We start from the raw sequence: 14,021 nt of genomic DNA on the forward strand, positions 1-14,021 counted from the left end.
GGTGCGGTCCATGGCAAGCACATCATGGCGATTGAAGGTAAGTGGAGGCCGACCGCGGGCAGGGAGGATGGGGAACGCCCCGGGAGCGGGAGGTCGGGGGCGCCCCGGACGCCCGTGGCGCGGGTGGGGCAGTCTCCTGCGGGCGGGGAGCGGGCTGAGGAGGCGCAGGGGGCCGGGAGGCGGAGCGGCGCCGTGGGTCGGTCAGCCTCGGCCCGTGGCCGGGCGACGAGAGGAGCTGGTCCGGCCGAGAGGTGCAGTGCCCGGGCCTCTGCTTCCTCCTGGCGGCGCGGAGTGGGGCTCCGGTGCGGTCCTGCAGACCTCGCGGGATGGGCTGGGGGAGCAAAGGTGTACCCGTTTCCATTGACCTCGCCCCAGCAAACCATCCTCTCGCAGTGCCCGCCTTCCTACCAAACTGGGAGTCCAGTTTTGCTGTCCCATTCCTGTCCCTCCTCTGGAGCTCATGTTGGGCTGCACTCCCCGTCCATTCCCTTTCTGATTGTTGTGGGGGATCAGGAAATTTGGGGCGCGTGTAACTTCCTTCTCAAGTGTGTTTTTTTTTTCTTTTCTAACACTCAAAACTGCTTTTTCTCTACGAAAGAGAAGGGAATACATTTTTCAACAAATACACACTCTTAGAATCGAGTATATATTTCAGTCCATTAAGTATTAAAGTACAAAGAGTACTCATATTTAGTTGGCACTAAAGTGTATTTTTCTCTTGTTTCAAAAACGTAACTGGAACGAACTGTCTATTTTGCTTTGTTTGTAAGGAGACTATTTTGAAAATTAATATCACATGTCTAGGATATTTATGTGAAGGACTGCAGCATCTTCCAGCTCCTGTCTTTTAGGTTAACTCATACAGTGAAAGTAGTTTGTAAAATTTCTCCATGTATGTGTGTTCACCTGTACAAACGTGCAAGGTACTCTAGCTATATCATTATTAGCCTGAATTTGTGTGCTTCTTTAAGTAAAACCTCTCAGAGCACTTCCCAGCTTGATGACCAATCACTGGTAGTACGCATCCCGGGGCTCCTTTTTGTCAGATCCCATGGACTCCAAAATTGCTTCAGCTGTGAACCCCAAGAAGTGGATCGTCCTTCCTCTGTATAAAAAGTCAATGACAATGAGTTCATTGAACTCATACGCCAGTGAAAATTGAACAGTGTATGTCAGTGTGGAACTATTCTTATAGTTCATAAATCTTTGTGTTTGACCAAAAATCTTCCATCCAGTAACTTCTGTCTAGCTGCTCACCCTAGTTGTGCTTTCTGGAGCAATAAACTACAAATCCACTGTTCTCTGTGTACTAGACATCCCTTCTACCATTTGTAGACAACTCTTGACCATTTTCTTTTCTAGACAAAATTCCAATTCTTCCTCTGGATGGTATGTGGTTGTATGTTTTAAAGTTTGGAATGTGGTATTCTATTCCAGATGTATTGTTGAACAGCATACATTAAAACTCATACCACTCCCTGACTTGCGTATAATCCTATTAATGTAGCTTAATGTTTGAGTAGCCTTTCTGGAACTTCATGTTGACTCAGATGGAGTTGGAATCAACCAAAACTACAGAAAGAGTCTCTTTCACGTGGACTACTTTCAAGTCATGTGTCTTCAATCCCTCATATAGCTAATCAGTGTTTTGAATTGAAAAACATAACTTATACCTGTTAAGCATACTCTTATTAGCTCTTGCCTAAAATTTTAGCCCATGAGTTTAGATTCTTAAAGTACTAAGGGTTACTTTTATTTCCTCCTCTGTGTAAAACTCTTATTCGTATTGCCTTTTATCAGTCAGATCACTGGTAGTCAGTCCTTCAGACAAATGTAAGATGATGGTGTTACCACAGCGAGCTAATATAATTCTGGTCAGATGTGAAGAAGTTGGGCCTCTCTTAGGTAAAGTACCATTTTTAACAGCATTTTGAAATATTAAGAATAGTTTACAGATCTTTATTTTTACCCTAAAGGTCTGGTGATCTCAGGTTGGGAATCATTGGTCTAGCCTCGCCGATCAAGACCTGTGATTGTTATCCAGTGTGTTAACTCTTCTAATATTGGCTTCTGTCAGTCTGACGTTCTGTTCTTTGAAGTTTTCTCATCCTCTCTTGATTACTTCTCAGTCTTCTCTTCATCTTCCTAAGCTAATGTTCTTTGTGTTTCCATTCTCAACCCTATTCTTAGTCTCTATGCATACTGCTGTAATTGCACACATTGAATAATTTTATAATTTTTATAAATTTGTCTCCCTGGTCTGACTAAATTACTAGAGGGTAATGTCTCATTTGTTTTTGTACTCCTTAGATTTTGCACTGTACCTGAATATAGTTTGTGCTCAACACATGGTTTTTGAATTATTATAATAGAATTCTATGCATTATCTTACATGGATTGCATCCATTTAGCAGAAGTATTTGACTAAAAATCTGCCATTCAGCAATTTCTATCTACTCTCCTGGTTCTGCTTTCCGGAGCAGTAAATTCAATGTCCACTATTAATAAAATAGAAGTATACAGAACTTTCCAAGTTTACATTTCCAGAAAGTAGCTCGATATCTTGGATGTCCCACAGCAATCCGAAATGTTTTGCTTAGGGACATTCAGAATGTCCTAAAGTTGTCATCACAGCCACCAAATCCCAGCCTCCATACTCCCTACTCCATTCAAATTTACTATCTAAGTAGAATTTTTAAATAACCAGACATCCAAGTTAGAAATCTGGAAATCAGTCCTGCCTTATAATTCATCCCCCCTCCCCTCCCCACCCATCTTGTTGATGACTAAGTTTCGCCAGGTCTACATCTCAAAATAATTTTTGATGTCTAGTTTATTCCCTTATCTCATTAAGGCACTTGTATTAGTTTCCTGGATAGTCTTATTATCAACAATCTTAAGATTCCTTATAATTCATTTTCTAAACTATTGCTAGTTCTCTTTGTAAAATGCAAATGTAAATTATTTAAAATCTCAGGATAAAGATGGTCTTTAATGATCTGGCCTATGCCCTTCCTTTATCCAGTTCACTTTTTTCTGTCTCTTCCATAAGAATATCAGAAGACTTCTTGCAAAAATGTTTTGCTGAAGTAAAATTATTCACCTTTATTGTTAATTTGCTATATTTTAACTTTAACTACTTAACCCGTCTGGGTAGCATTTCTTAAAATTGTAAAAGAGTGAGAGAGAGAGTGTGTGTGTACGCATGTGTATACTCTTCATTCATAATGCACCTTATAGTTAACCACTTTCACATGTATTTTTAAAATCACTAGTACAATTCTGAGATGCTCTTAAAAGATTTGTTATGACTCTTAAGATTTCTAAGGCAGAATTTGGAATATCAAGCCATTTGAATTTTGAATTTAAAAAAAACTGATATAAACATGTCATGTTATTAGTCTGGAGGGAAACTATCACGTCTTTTCTGCTTTCCATGTTGTTAGATATCATTACAATGTAATATGTTACACCTATCCACAGTCTGTGACAGAGTGGGGAAATTTATTAAACGGTTTATTTTTGGAGAACTTACAATTCAGTTTAATCAGTGATGTTCCACAAGGGATACTTTGACTTTCGGCAAGAATAAAATTTCTGTGGTTTCACAGAGATTTAAGATGTGTTTGGATATTAGGTAGATTTTTTCAGGGACCTCTGCAAGTACTTTTGAGTAATTTACAGTTTATTTAAGGTTCCTTTTCTAATTCACTGAACAACAACAAAAGTAGGGAACACTAGAGAAATAGTTGTATTTCATTTTTTCTTTTAGGTAGTAGAATGCCAGTGTGGAAAGCAGAACCACATGTTAACTTATTTTTACAATTTGTTGAGTAATAACTGTTTGCGGTGTCTTTAAACTGATTACGGTGTCTCTACATAGAATATGCATAGTAGTGTAGTAGATTGTCATCATGGATTTGACGTTCATTTAGCTGACTTCATTCTTTCCCCTTCAAATCTTAGCCAGTTAATACCTAATATGAAACTGCCTGTATAGGGATAACATAAGATTGGACAAACTACTATAAATAAAACATTACAAGATGTTGAATAAAATGATTATATGCATATTTTGTATGTACATGTAAAATCTTAATTGAAACCTGACCAGTTGGAGCCTCGATTTACCATTTTTTAGGAGAAAATAGTGACAACACAGCAAGCCATCATTAGGAATTTATTTAAAAACAAACTTCTTGGATCTGTATGTATATTCAAAACAGTTTCTTATTTTCACACTTTGAGAGCTGTATTAGGATTAATATTTACAGCAATATTGTGAGTCATCAAGAGGTAGAGGTTTTTAATGAAATATTAAATTATCTTTAGTATACTGAACTTACTAATGTAGTAATGTATATTAGTAGCTTTAAAAAACGATCTGGTGCAGTAGTCAAAACAAAAAGATATTCTCAGTTAACAAGAAAATTAAGTAGAACACCTTTTTGTAAGGATACACTTATTCAGGGTTTTGTGGTATGACCTTAATGAGCTGCTAACAGTCAAAAAACAATGAATTAAAACAATGAATTAAAAAGTGGGTCAAGGATGTGGTTCCATAGTGTAGCGGTTAGCACGTTTGCTTTACACACAGAAGGTCCTGGGTTCACACCCCAGTGGAGCCACAGTCCATGGTCTATGGCCATGCCACCCTGAACAAGCCTGATGTCTGATCTCAGAAGCTAAGCAGGGTCGGGCCTGGTTAGTACTTGGATGGGAGACCACCTACGAAGACCAGGTGCTGTAGGCATAAATAATAATAATAATAATAAAATGGATCAAAAGTGAGAAAAATGGATTGCATTCGTGAACAGTAAATTTACTTTAATACAATAAAAGTTACCACCTCTTAGAAAAATTATTAAATAAATTCATAGGCATATATATGGATCAAAAGAGGTACTTATGGATCAAAAAGTATTTAATATGCTTTGCAAATTATAAAGTACTCTAAGATAGTGTTATGAAAAGAGATAATAGTTGGTTATTCTAGGTGATGCTGGAGTGGTGGTATGTGTCTTAAAGTTTAGGCTGTTATTGAATAGGAATGTTACGGATAAAATGAATTTGTAAAAGTAAATATAGAAAAGACTAATTCAGACTATTTTAACTCGACAGTAATTGCATAGTAACAGCAAAAAGAAAGTAGAGGAATTCCAATTTGGGAGGATAACTCCTAGAGAGTTGGAAACCTGAAAGTTTTTTAAAAGAAAAATTCTGAAAAGAGGACAAGTTGAAGTTTAAGATTAACGTTTATTTTGGAATATTTACACGGGAGAGTGTTTGAAATTCAATGATAACTGATGCTGTGGAAGAGAAGAAGGTATACAGAGTCTTCTCTGTTTCCAGGGTATAAATCTGAGTTTTCTCTGAATTTTGTATTCCACTTGTGAGGAATGCAAAGGGAATTAACATATTTTGGGTGCTCACTGTGGACCAGGCGTCATCTTTCCATCATCTCAGTTATGGATAGCAAATGCATGGCACTACTTCTCCCTTTCTTGACTGTAGCAGACATCTGTTTTGTAAAAGTATCTTTTTTTCCTACCAGTTATAGACTTGGTTTAAGAATCCTTCACAACATTGCCTTCCACCTCAACTTTAGCAGCTACTTTTACAGGATTGGTATATGGGATGAAAACTATTTTCTATTCTGGGGAGGTTATTATTACTACTTTACAAATGACTTTATTTTTATTTTTTTCTTACTTCAAAGATTAGGTAGCAAGCACAAGGCTTAGACAATACTAGATGATGTTGACTTTAAAATTGAAGAAACCATGTTATTTCTACAACACTGTGTTTTCAATGAGGGACTAAATTTGATATTATTTCTTGAAGGACTTAATTAGGGACAGAACTAAAAAGTGTTTAGAGATTATTGACTTGTCTAAATAGAGGGACGTTGTAAACATTAATAGGAACTATTTAAAGTTTCATGCTTATTATGTACAGTATAGATGTCTGCTTAAGAATTAGCTATAACAGCTTTTCAGTGTAAGCTAGACATTAAAGGCTGTGGCTACTTTAATGCATGTGTTTTGGAAATGCATCTTTAGATTAGATGGAACTTAAGCTATTTCTAAAGTAGACTTATAGTGTTTGAGAAGAAATTAATAGAACCTGTAAATTGTAGTGATTTAGGCTAATAGTCAAAATAAATGTGGTAGAAAAAGTCAATTTTTAAAAAGGACTCCTAGATTCAGTTTGAAGGAACTAATAAATCTTTGGGTTTAATTTTTAATTCTAGTTTTGTATACCTGGGTATATTTTGATGGGAATACAACATCATTATGTATTTTCCTTCTGTAGATGTGGAAAATCACCTACTTTATAGTAAGTCCCCACATCTCCACTTAGAAACACACTCATTTATGTTTGTGCTCATGTACAAACATGCACGTGCACACATTCACAGCACACTGGTGTGCCCACACACATCTCTTTCCTCTTACACCCCATACGTAATGCCAGTTGTAGAGGATTATGCCAGTTTACTATTATACTCCTACATGGGTTTGCCTGAGGGAAAAGATGGTAACTTTGACTAAGCTTGTCATTTTCTCTCATTTCCATGTTGCTGAGATGATTATTTCAAGAGCAACGCTACAGTATTATCTCCAAGAATAGTTATGAGAAATTTACTTTTATTTAAATTACCTTAAAGGATTAGAAAACGGTTGTATAATTTTAATTTTTTCACAAAAAGTGAAGAAAATCAGTTTTCACTTTCTCAACCTATTAAAAACCTAGTATTTTAATTATTTTTTCCTGACAATTAACTAATGACCTGGGCAACTTAACCTTGGTTTGCTTATCTATAATGAGCTAGAGAATTTTATTTCTGAGTTTTAGTCTCCTATATTCTGTCATTATAATATGGTCTCCAATTCTTCATTATTGTTATATCTTTAGAGTAAATATGATCTTGAAAAATGTACAAGAGTTTTTGGGGGGGATCATTTTAGTGGAACAGTCATCTCTTTCTAAAGAGATTGACTAACTGATTAATCATCCCCTCAAATTGGTTCAGCTAGTTACAATTTTTGGAGGTTCCTCAAAAAATTAAAAATAGAACTACCATATTACCCAGCAATCCCACTCCTGGGTATGGTATATCCAAAGGTAATGAAAACAGTATATGGAAGAGATAGTTGCAGTCCCATGTTTATTGAAGTCTTATTCACAATTGACATGATATGGATACAACCTATGTCTGTCAATGGATGAATGAATAAAGAATATGTGGTATGTATATATAATGGACTATTATTCACATAAGGGAAAGAAGGAAATCCTCCCTTTGCAATGAGATGGATGAAACTTGAGGGCATTAATGCTAAATGAGGTAAGTCAAACAGAAAAGATAAATACTATATGTATATCATATGTACTTGGAACTGGAAAAAGCCAAACTCATGAAAACAGAGAATAGAATGGTGGTTACCAGGGACTGGGGGCGGGTGCAGGAATTGGGGAACTGTTGTTTAAGGATATAAGTTTGCAGCCAGTAGATAAATAAGTCCTAGAGATTAATGCGCAGCATAGCGATTACAGATGACAATTCTGTGTTATAAACTTCAAAGGTACTAAGAGACTAGATCTTAATTGTTCCACATGGCAGAGGTTTTAGCTAATACTAAGGTGGTAATCATATCATAGTTATAAATGTATCATATCAACAGGTTGTATACTTTAAACTTGCATAATGTTATATGTCAATTATGTCTCAATAAAAATAATCATTCCCCTGTATATTAGAAATATATATTTAATTATGTGTATCAAATCACCACATTGTATACTATCTTACAATTTTATATGGCAGTTATGCCTCAATAAAGCTGAAAAATTTAAAAATCAGTAATTATTCCCCTTACACATTATACTCTTAAAATCAGGGAACAGGTTTTTGGGTTACCACCATATCTAAGTAAAGGTATGACTTACCTTTTGCTTAGAAATGGGACATTTTTCTTGGAAACTTTTCAGATTTACTTTTAAGAGATTTAAAAAAAGCATAAAATTTGTACAAAGTTCACTGTATCTCTGATCAAAAAAGTATTTAAGCCTTTTGATTCCCAAGCATATGTATTTAACATATAGAATTCATATTTTTTTCTTTATACTGGAGTGTTGACTTCAGTGTGCAATACTATAATGAAGTTTAACTTTTCGTGGTTTTTTTTTTTTTTTTGTACTTTTGAGAGTATGTTTTTTCCTGAATTTTACTTTATTGTCTGGCATTTATTTTTAATATTCCTTTCCATTTCATTAATGATAGTGATTTTCACGTGAACATCAGTGAACTTTCACTTGTTGGTTAGAATTTTCAGAACAAGTATTAAGAATAGTAAAGCACAATCTTTTTCTAGTTATGTGATTTTTGTGCATTACTTTGGCAAATTTGACAATTGTCAGGTGACTCTAAATTAAAACAGTAATTATTTAACTGAGCTTTTTATTTGATTCTTTCATTTGCTGTAGATAAATTGGGAGTTAGCTTTTTTAAAATTAAATTTGTTGAGGTAACAGCTGGTTAATAAAATTATATAGGTTTCAAGTATATAATTTAATAATACATCATCTGTATATTGCATTTGTGTGTTCACCACCCAAAGTCAAATCTTCTGTCACCATATGTTTGACCCCCTTTACCCTCATCTACCTCCACCTCCCCCCTTTCCCAATGGTAAACACGAAACTGTTGTCTGTGTCCATGAGTTTTTGTCTTGTTCATTTGTCGCTTTCAGTTTTATATTCCACGGGTGAGTGAAATCATGGTTCTCAACTTTTTCTGACTTATTTTGCTTAGCGTAATAATCTCAAGATCCATCCATGTTGTTGCAAATAGCAGTATTTCATCTCTCCTTGTAGTTGAGTAATATTCCATTGTATATATGTACCACATTGTCCTTATCCAGTCATCTGTCGAAGGACACGTGGTTGTTTCCATGTCTTGGCCACTGTGAGTAATGCTGCAGTGAACATCGGAGTGCATATATCTTTACAGATAAATGTTTTCAAATTTGGAGGGTAGATACCCGGAAGAGAGATTGTTGTGTCACACAGTAATTCTAGTCTTAATTTTTTGAGGAACTTCCATACCGTTGTCCATAGTGGCTGTACCAGTCTACATTCACCAGCAGCATTTGAGGGTTCCTTTTCCCCAACCACTTCTCCAACACTTGTTACTTGTCCTGTTGATAATAGCCGTTCTTATAGGTGTGAAGTGGTATCTCATTGTGGTTTTGATTTCATTATCATTCTGCAGTGTTGAGAAAAGTGTTACAATAGTTTTTATTGTTACTGTTAATATGAAGTCTTCTAAAAACTATGCAGTTATATTTAAGATTAGATGTGTGTAGTAAAACCTAACCAATTTATATTAAATATGGGGGAAAGTCTAGTTTTAATTACAGGCTTTAGAAGGTGAATTAAGTGTGTAACTCAAACTAAGCTACAGGTATTACCTTCTAGAGAACAGGCTTTAATGACTATGTAAGAAATATAAGTGATGCAAACATCAGTGATGATGTCAATATACATTATAGTTTATGTTATGTTATTGTTATTACATGATTCTTCTAAATTTCTTGAAAATGTCTTATAATTTGATGAGTATTTTCCTTCCAGTCGTTTGACTAGTGTCTTCTTCATTTAAAGACATGTGGTGTATAGGTTTCGTTCATTCTACCCTTCAGCAAGTGATCAGTGGTTGCTCATTGGTAATATTTTAATTAATAAGGTTTCACTGTATTTACACTGAGGTTTGCTGCATAATAATTCTTTTATAATCATAGCTAAGTAATGTGCTTCTTGCTTAGTCTGTATTCCTGATAATCAGTGATTCATCTGTAGTGTTGATAATAAGGAAGCAATGGCATGTTACAACCAACTTAGAATGTAGATCTAACCTACTTTAGTGATTGAAATACTGTTTTCTAGTTTTTTAGCATGCTTCCTGGATGACCTATTTTTTTTTAGTGGATATCATGGTTTTTATTTCTCATCTTATTGCTATAAGGTTCATATTATTGCTATTTCTTATAACTTAACTGTTCATACTCATCTTCACAATGAGCTAAGATGATTAGATTATTTAGTATTATGCAAAGTCTAAACATAATTTACAGCATTATAAGGTCATGAATATATGGAACGCTACAAAATTTTGTTCAGCTTACATTCATTTAAAGCAGTGGTACTGTTTCAGAGAGAAGGAAATATCTACTTTCGTAATAGCTAATTAATACTATTACTCTTATGATAAAGTCATTTCTGATAATAATTATGATAAAATAATGTTTTGGTTAAATTTGTTAGTTTTTGTCATACAGTCTATAAAATTTATCTTTTAGATTTATAATAGTGAGTAGCTGGAGAATGGAGAAAGGAGCACATTTCATTTTATACAATATGTGTATATGTGATGAAATATAAATAATATTTTTATAGGTTTGACCCTTCCATAATAACTTATCTGTGGCCCTCCCTTGCAGTGTTTCCGCCTAGATGATATGGAGAGGAGCTTAGGAAGTGGTGATTTGATTTTTGCTCTTGAGAGGCTTGCCATTTAAAATAAATAATTGAACAAAGCTTTTTCATTCCAAGACTCTGTAAGATCTTAATTTATGGCTTCAGGAAAATTCTGACTATCGAGTTATATTCATATCGTTAAGTTTAAAGAGAAGAGTCAGGAAACTTTTTTTCTGGGGTAATTTTACGAAGGTAATTAAAAATGGCTCTTTGTTACAAACTCAGGCCGTTTTCTGTTTTTAACCTCTAACGGATTTTTTTTGTTTTTAACAGGTGGAGAAAGAACCTGTGGAGTACATGAACTTATCTGTATTAGAAAAGGTAAGTCAGTGCTCTGCATGGACATTTAGATACAAAATGAGCACTTCACAGTGTATGATAAATTTTAGTAATATGACATAATTTGGACTTATAAAATTTAATAAATATTAATATTTATTATTTGTGTTACAGACTTTTGCAACCATAAAGTGCATATTGCTTATTATGTGGTTATTGAGAGTCATTACTTTATGTTTAGTTTTGATGGACTGATAAAGCCTGGTTTCTAGCATATTGGTTATTAGACATGGTGAAGAGGCAAAGAATGGAGGGTTTGATTTTTGTTCCCTTTCAGAATCTGGAATCTGGGTGCATGCTGATCTCCCATTGACTTCTGTTCTATTACTGTACCCCATCAGAGAGATGTGAGGAGTTGGTTGAAATTCAAATCGGGAACATGTCCAAAGACCACCACATCTTTTGACACCAACAACTGTCTGTGCTTCCTTAGAAGGAGCCACCTGACAACTGGGTGGTTCAACAAGGTGGCCCCAGGAAAGGTAATTCAGTTTTTAGGTGGGAGGCAAGGAATCAGGTATTCTCTTTATTTGGAAGAATCAGGAGAAACTTGGGAGACCCCACACTCATAAGTAATCACGAATCTGTGAAATGGTGTGTGAAGAAAGGAAAAGATGCACCTGGTGAGGTCAGGGGAAGAGATTCTCGTAAATTTACTATTTTTTTTCTTTTTAAACTTGGGGGACTTTCTTTTTCTTGCATCTTTCTTGAAAACCGACTTGGCCCTCCTGCGGCCAACTAGCTGCGCTCCCTGCTCTAACATTTCACCCTAGGGAGGTTCGAGGCAGTGTCAGTATGCGACACATGAGTATGATTGGCATGCCAGGGAAATGTCGGCGTATTTTCAGTAAATTTCCAGCCGGTCTGGAAAGTTTCAGCTTATTCAGTGTGGAGAAAAAAATTAATGCTTTTTCGGTCAATTTGACGTGGTCGTACTAGTTTATCTATATCATTGCTTACAATTGCTATTCATTTAAAAACAATCTCTTTTCTTTATTACGGTATAGTTTATCTATATACCTTTTCTCTGGTATCATAAAGGAGAAAATTGAAATCAGTTCCCTGAAATCTCAAATTTAGGACTGTGATTTTCATGCTATAAACATTGTTGATTTGTGCTTCTCTAGAATGGGAGAGTGAAGGGCCACATTTTACATTATTTTCTTCCACTACATAAACATTTTTAGTCTTCTGTAACATAGTAATCCAGAGTTAATAAAAATGTTTAAAATAATTTTAGTTATTACCCATCTCACTAAAACTTCTAAAACACAATTTATTTGACTGGACAGCAAATGACACTATGCAAATCAGTTGGAATCAAAAGTTATTAAAACTGTAGTCAGCTGAAGAGAGAGTCAAGCCAAGAACATAGATAACTAGAAGGGAGAGAAATAAAATGAGCAAAGGCCTTTTGTAGCTGCCGTGAGAACTGAAAGCTACAATGGGGGAAACAGCATAGATAGGGATTGATGACGACCGCTCCTTTTTATTATGGGATTGATGACGACCGCTCCTTTTTACTATGGCCCCTCTTGCTATTCTTTATTGTGATCTTTATTCCCATCCAGGTAGTTCTCAGACTATGCCTTGCCCACATTTTCTACATGAGTTTAATCCTTTTCACTTCCTTTCGTTTTTCTGTAGGATTTAAAATCTGTGATTAAAAATGTTTAAAATTACTCCACATCGTAGTCATGTCATGGAAAAGTTTCTGAAGCTCTTTGTCTCCCCTCAGCATTCAGTATAGCATCCTATTCTAGTGGATGTTCCATAAGCATTTGAATCTTTTCAAAGTTAATGCTCAGAGGTAAAGCTTTTTTGCATTTTAAGCTGGACTTTCCTAGAGTAGAGCATATGACAGCTATATAAAGCAGAATAATTATAATTAGTCTCAGTGATTCTGTTAAAATGGCATCTCTGACATTATATTCCATTTCTGTTTACCTAATTGGCTATTCCTTCTTTGTCTCCTTTGCTGGCTGCTTTCCTCTGTCAGACCTCTGAATATTGGAATATACCAGAGTTTGGTCCTGGGTTTGCTTCATTTTTCCATCTTTTCCCTCTGTTTGATTTTATCTAGTTCAGTTGTTTTAAATGCCACACTGAGCCCAGCTGTCCTTGAGCTCCCGGCTCTTAAACTACTTACTTGATATTTCTGTCTGGATGTCTGTTGGGATAACAACTTGACAAGTCTAAAATGCAAGACTCAGTTTCTTCACAGGAGCCTGTACCTTCCTCAGTCTTCTCCATCACAGCTAATAAATAGAACATTCTACACAGTTGCTTAAGTACTAATTTAAGAATTGTCCAATATTTTTCTCATTCTCTTATCTTTCACATTTAATTTGTTAGCAGGTTTTGTCGGTTCTGCCTTCACAATATATTTTTAATCTACCCTCTTTTTTCCATCTTGCTGTTATTATTATAGTATAGGTCCTTTTTGTTTCTCGTCTACATTACTGTACTAGTTTTCTAACCAGTTTCCCTTCTTTCCACTTATGTCCCTACCAGTGATCTTTTAAAATGTACATTAGGTGATGTCACTTTGGTTGGAATTCTATTGTGGAATTCCATTATACCTGGAATAAAATCAAAGTCCCTTACCCTGATCTACAAAGCTTTACGTTATAGCATCAACCCAGAGTCCAAAATGTCATCGAAACATCAACTCAAAAGTCTCATTATTGAAATCATTTACATCAGATATAGGTGAAACTCGAATGATCCATTCTGATTCAGAATTCCTCTACAGCTGAAGACTTGTGAAACCAGAAAACAAGTTACCTGCTCTCAAAATGCAATGACAGAACAAGCATAAGTTAACAATTATAGACATTTCTACCCCAAAAGTGAGAAACTGGAAGGCAGAAAGGAGTCACTGGTACCAAGCAATTTTGAAATCCAGCTGGGAAAAAAAATTTGGTTTCAAAGGCCTGGAAATACCACTCGGTGGCACTTAGCTCTGAGGGCTGAGTGAGGCTCCACCCTCTGGGTCTAAGACTACCCAGAGCCATCCTTCCGTTTTCACGGTAGGTGGTTTTATTTGTACCTAAGTAGAACTTCCAGCCTGTTTCCTGCCTGTAGAATTTTGGTGGACTGTCAGTCTTCTTTCATTTTGCCCTCTCTTATCCCTTTCA

At 35.5% G+C, this 14,021-nt stretch overlaps 1 protein-coding gene and 1 pseudogene across 3 annotated transcripts in view; both read left to right on the forward strand.

The window, feature by feature from the left end:
• SYT14 (synaptotagmin 14) overlaps nucleotides 1-14,021 on the forward strand; it is a 170,427-nt gene continuing 156,406 nt past the window's right edge. The window contains exons 1-3 of one of the 3 annotated variants that reach the window (XM_006907690.1): nucleotides 1-37; nucleotides 10,816-10,863; nucleotides 11,159-11,363. Coding sequence is in view for 2 of the 3 variants with exons in the window: in XM_006907688.2 (XP_006907750.1) it covers nucleotides 25-37; nucleotides 10,816-10,863 (61 nt within the window). In the remaining variant the exon portion in view is untranslated. The remainder of the gene's footprint in view (nucleotides 38-10,815; nucleotides 10,864-11,158; nucleotides 11,364-14,021) is intronic. The other 2 variants (XM_006907688.2, XM_006907689.1) reach the window with 2 other exon arrangements.
• Nucleotides 4,638-4,753, forward strand: LOC112476474 (annotated as a pseudogene).

The sequence above is a fragment of the Pteropus alecto genome, unplaced genomic scaffold, assembly GCF_000325575.1.
Source record: "Pteropus alecto unplaced genomic scaffold, ASM32557v1 scaffold101, whole genome shotgun sequence".
NCBI classification, from domain to species: domain Eukaryota; kingdom Metazoa; phylum Chordata; class Mammalia; order Chiroptera; family Pteropodidae; genus Pteropus; species Pteropus alecto.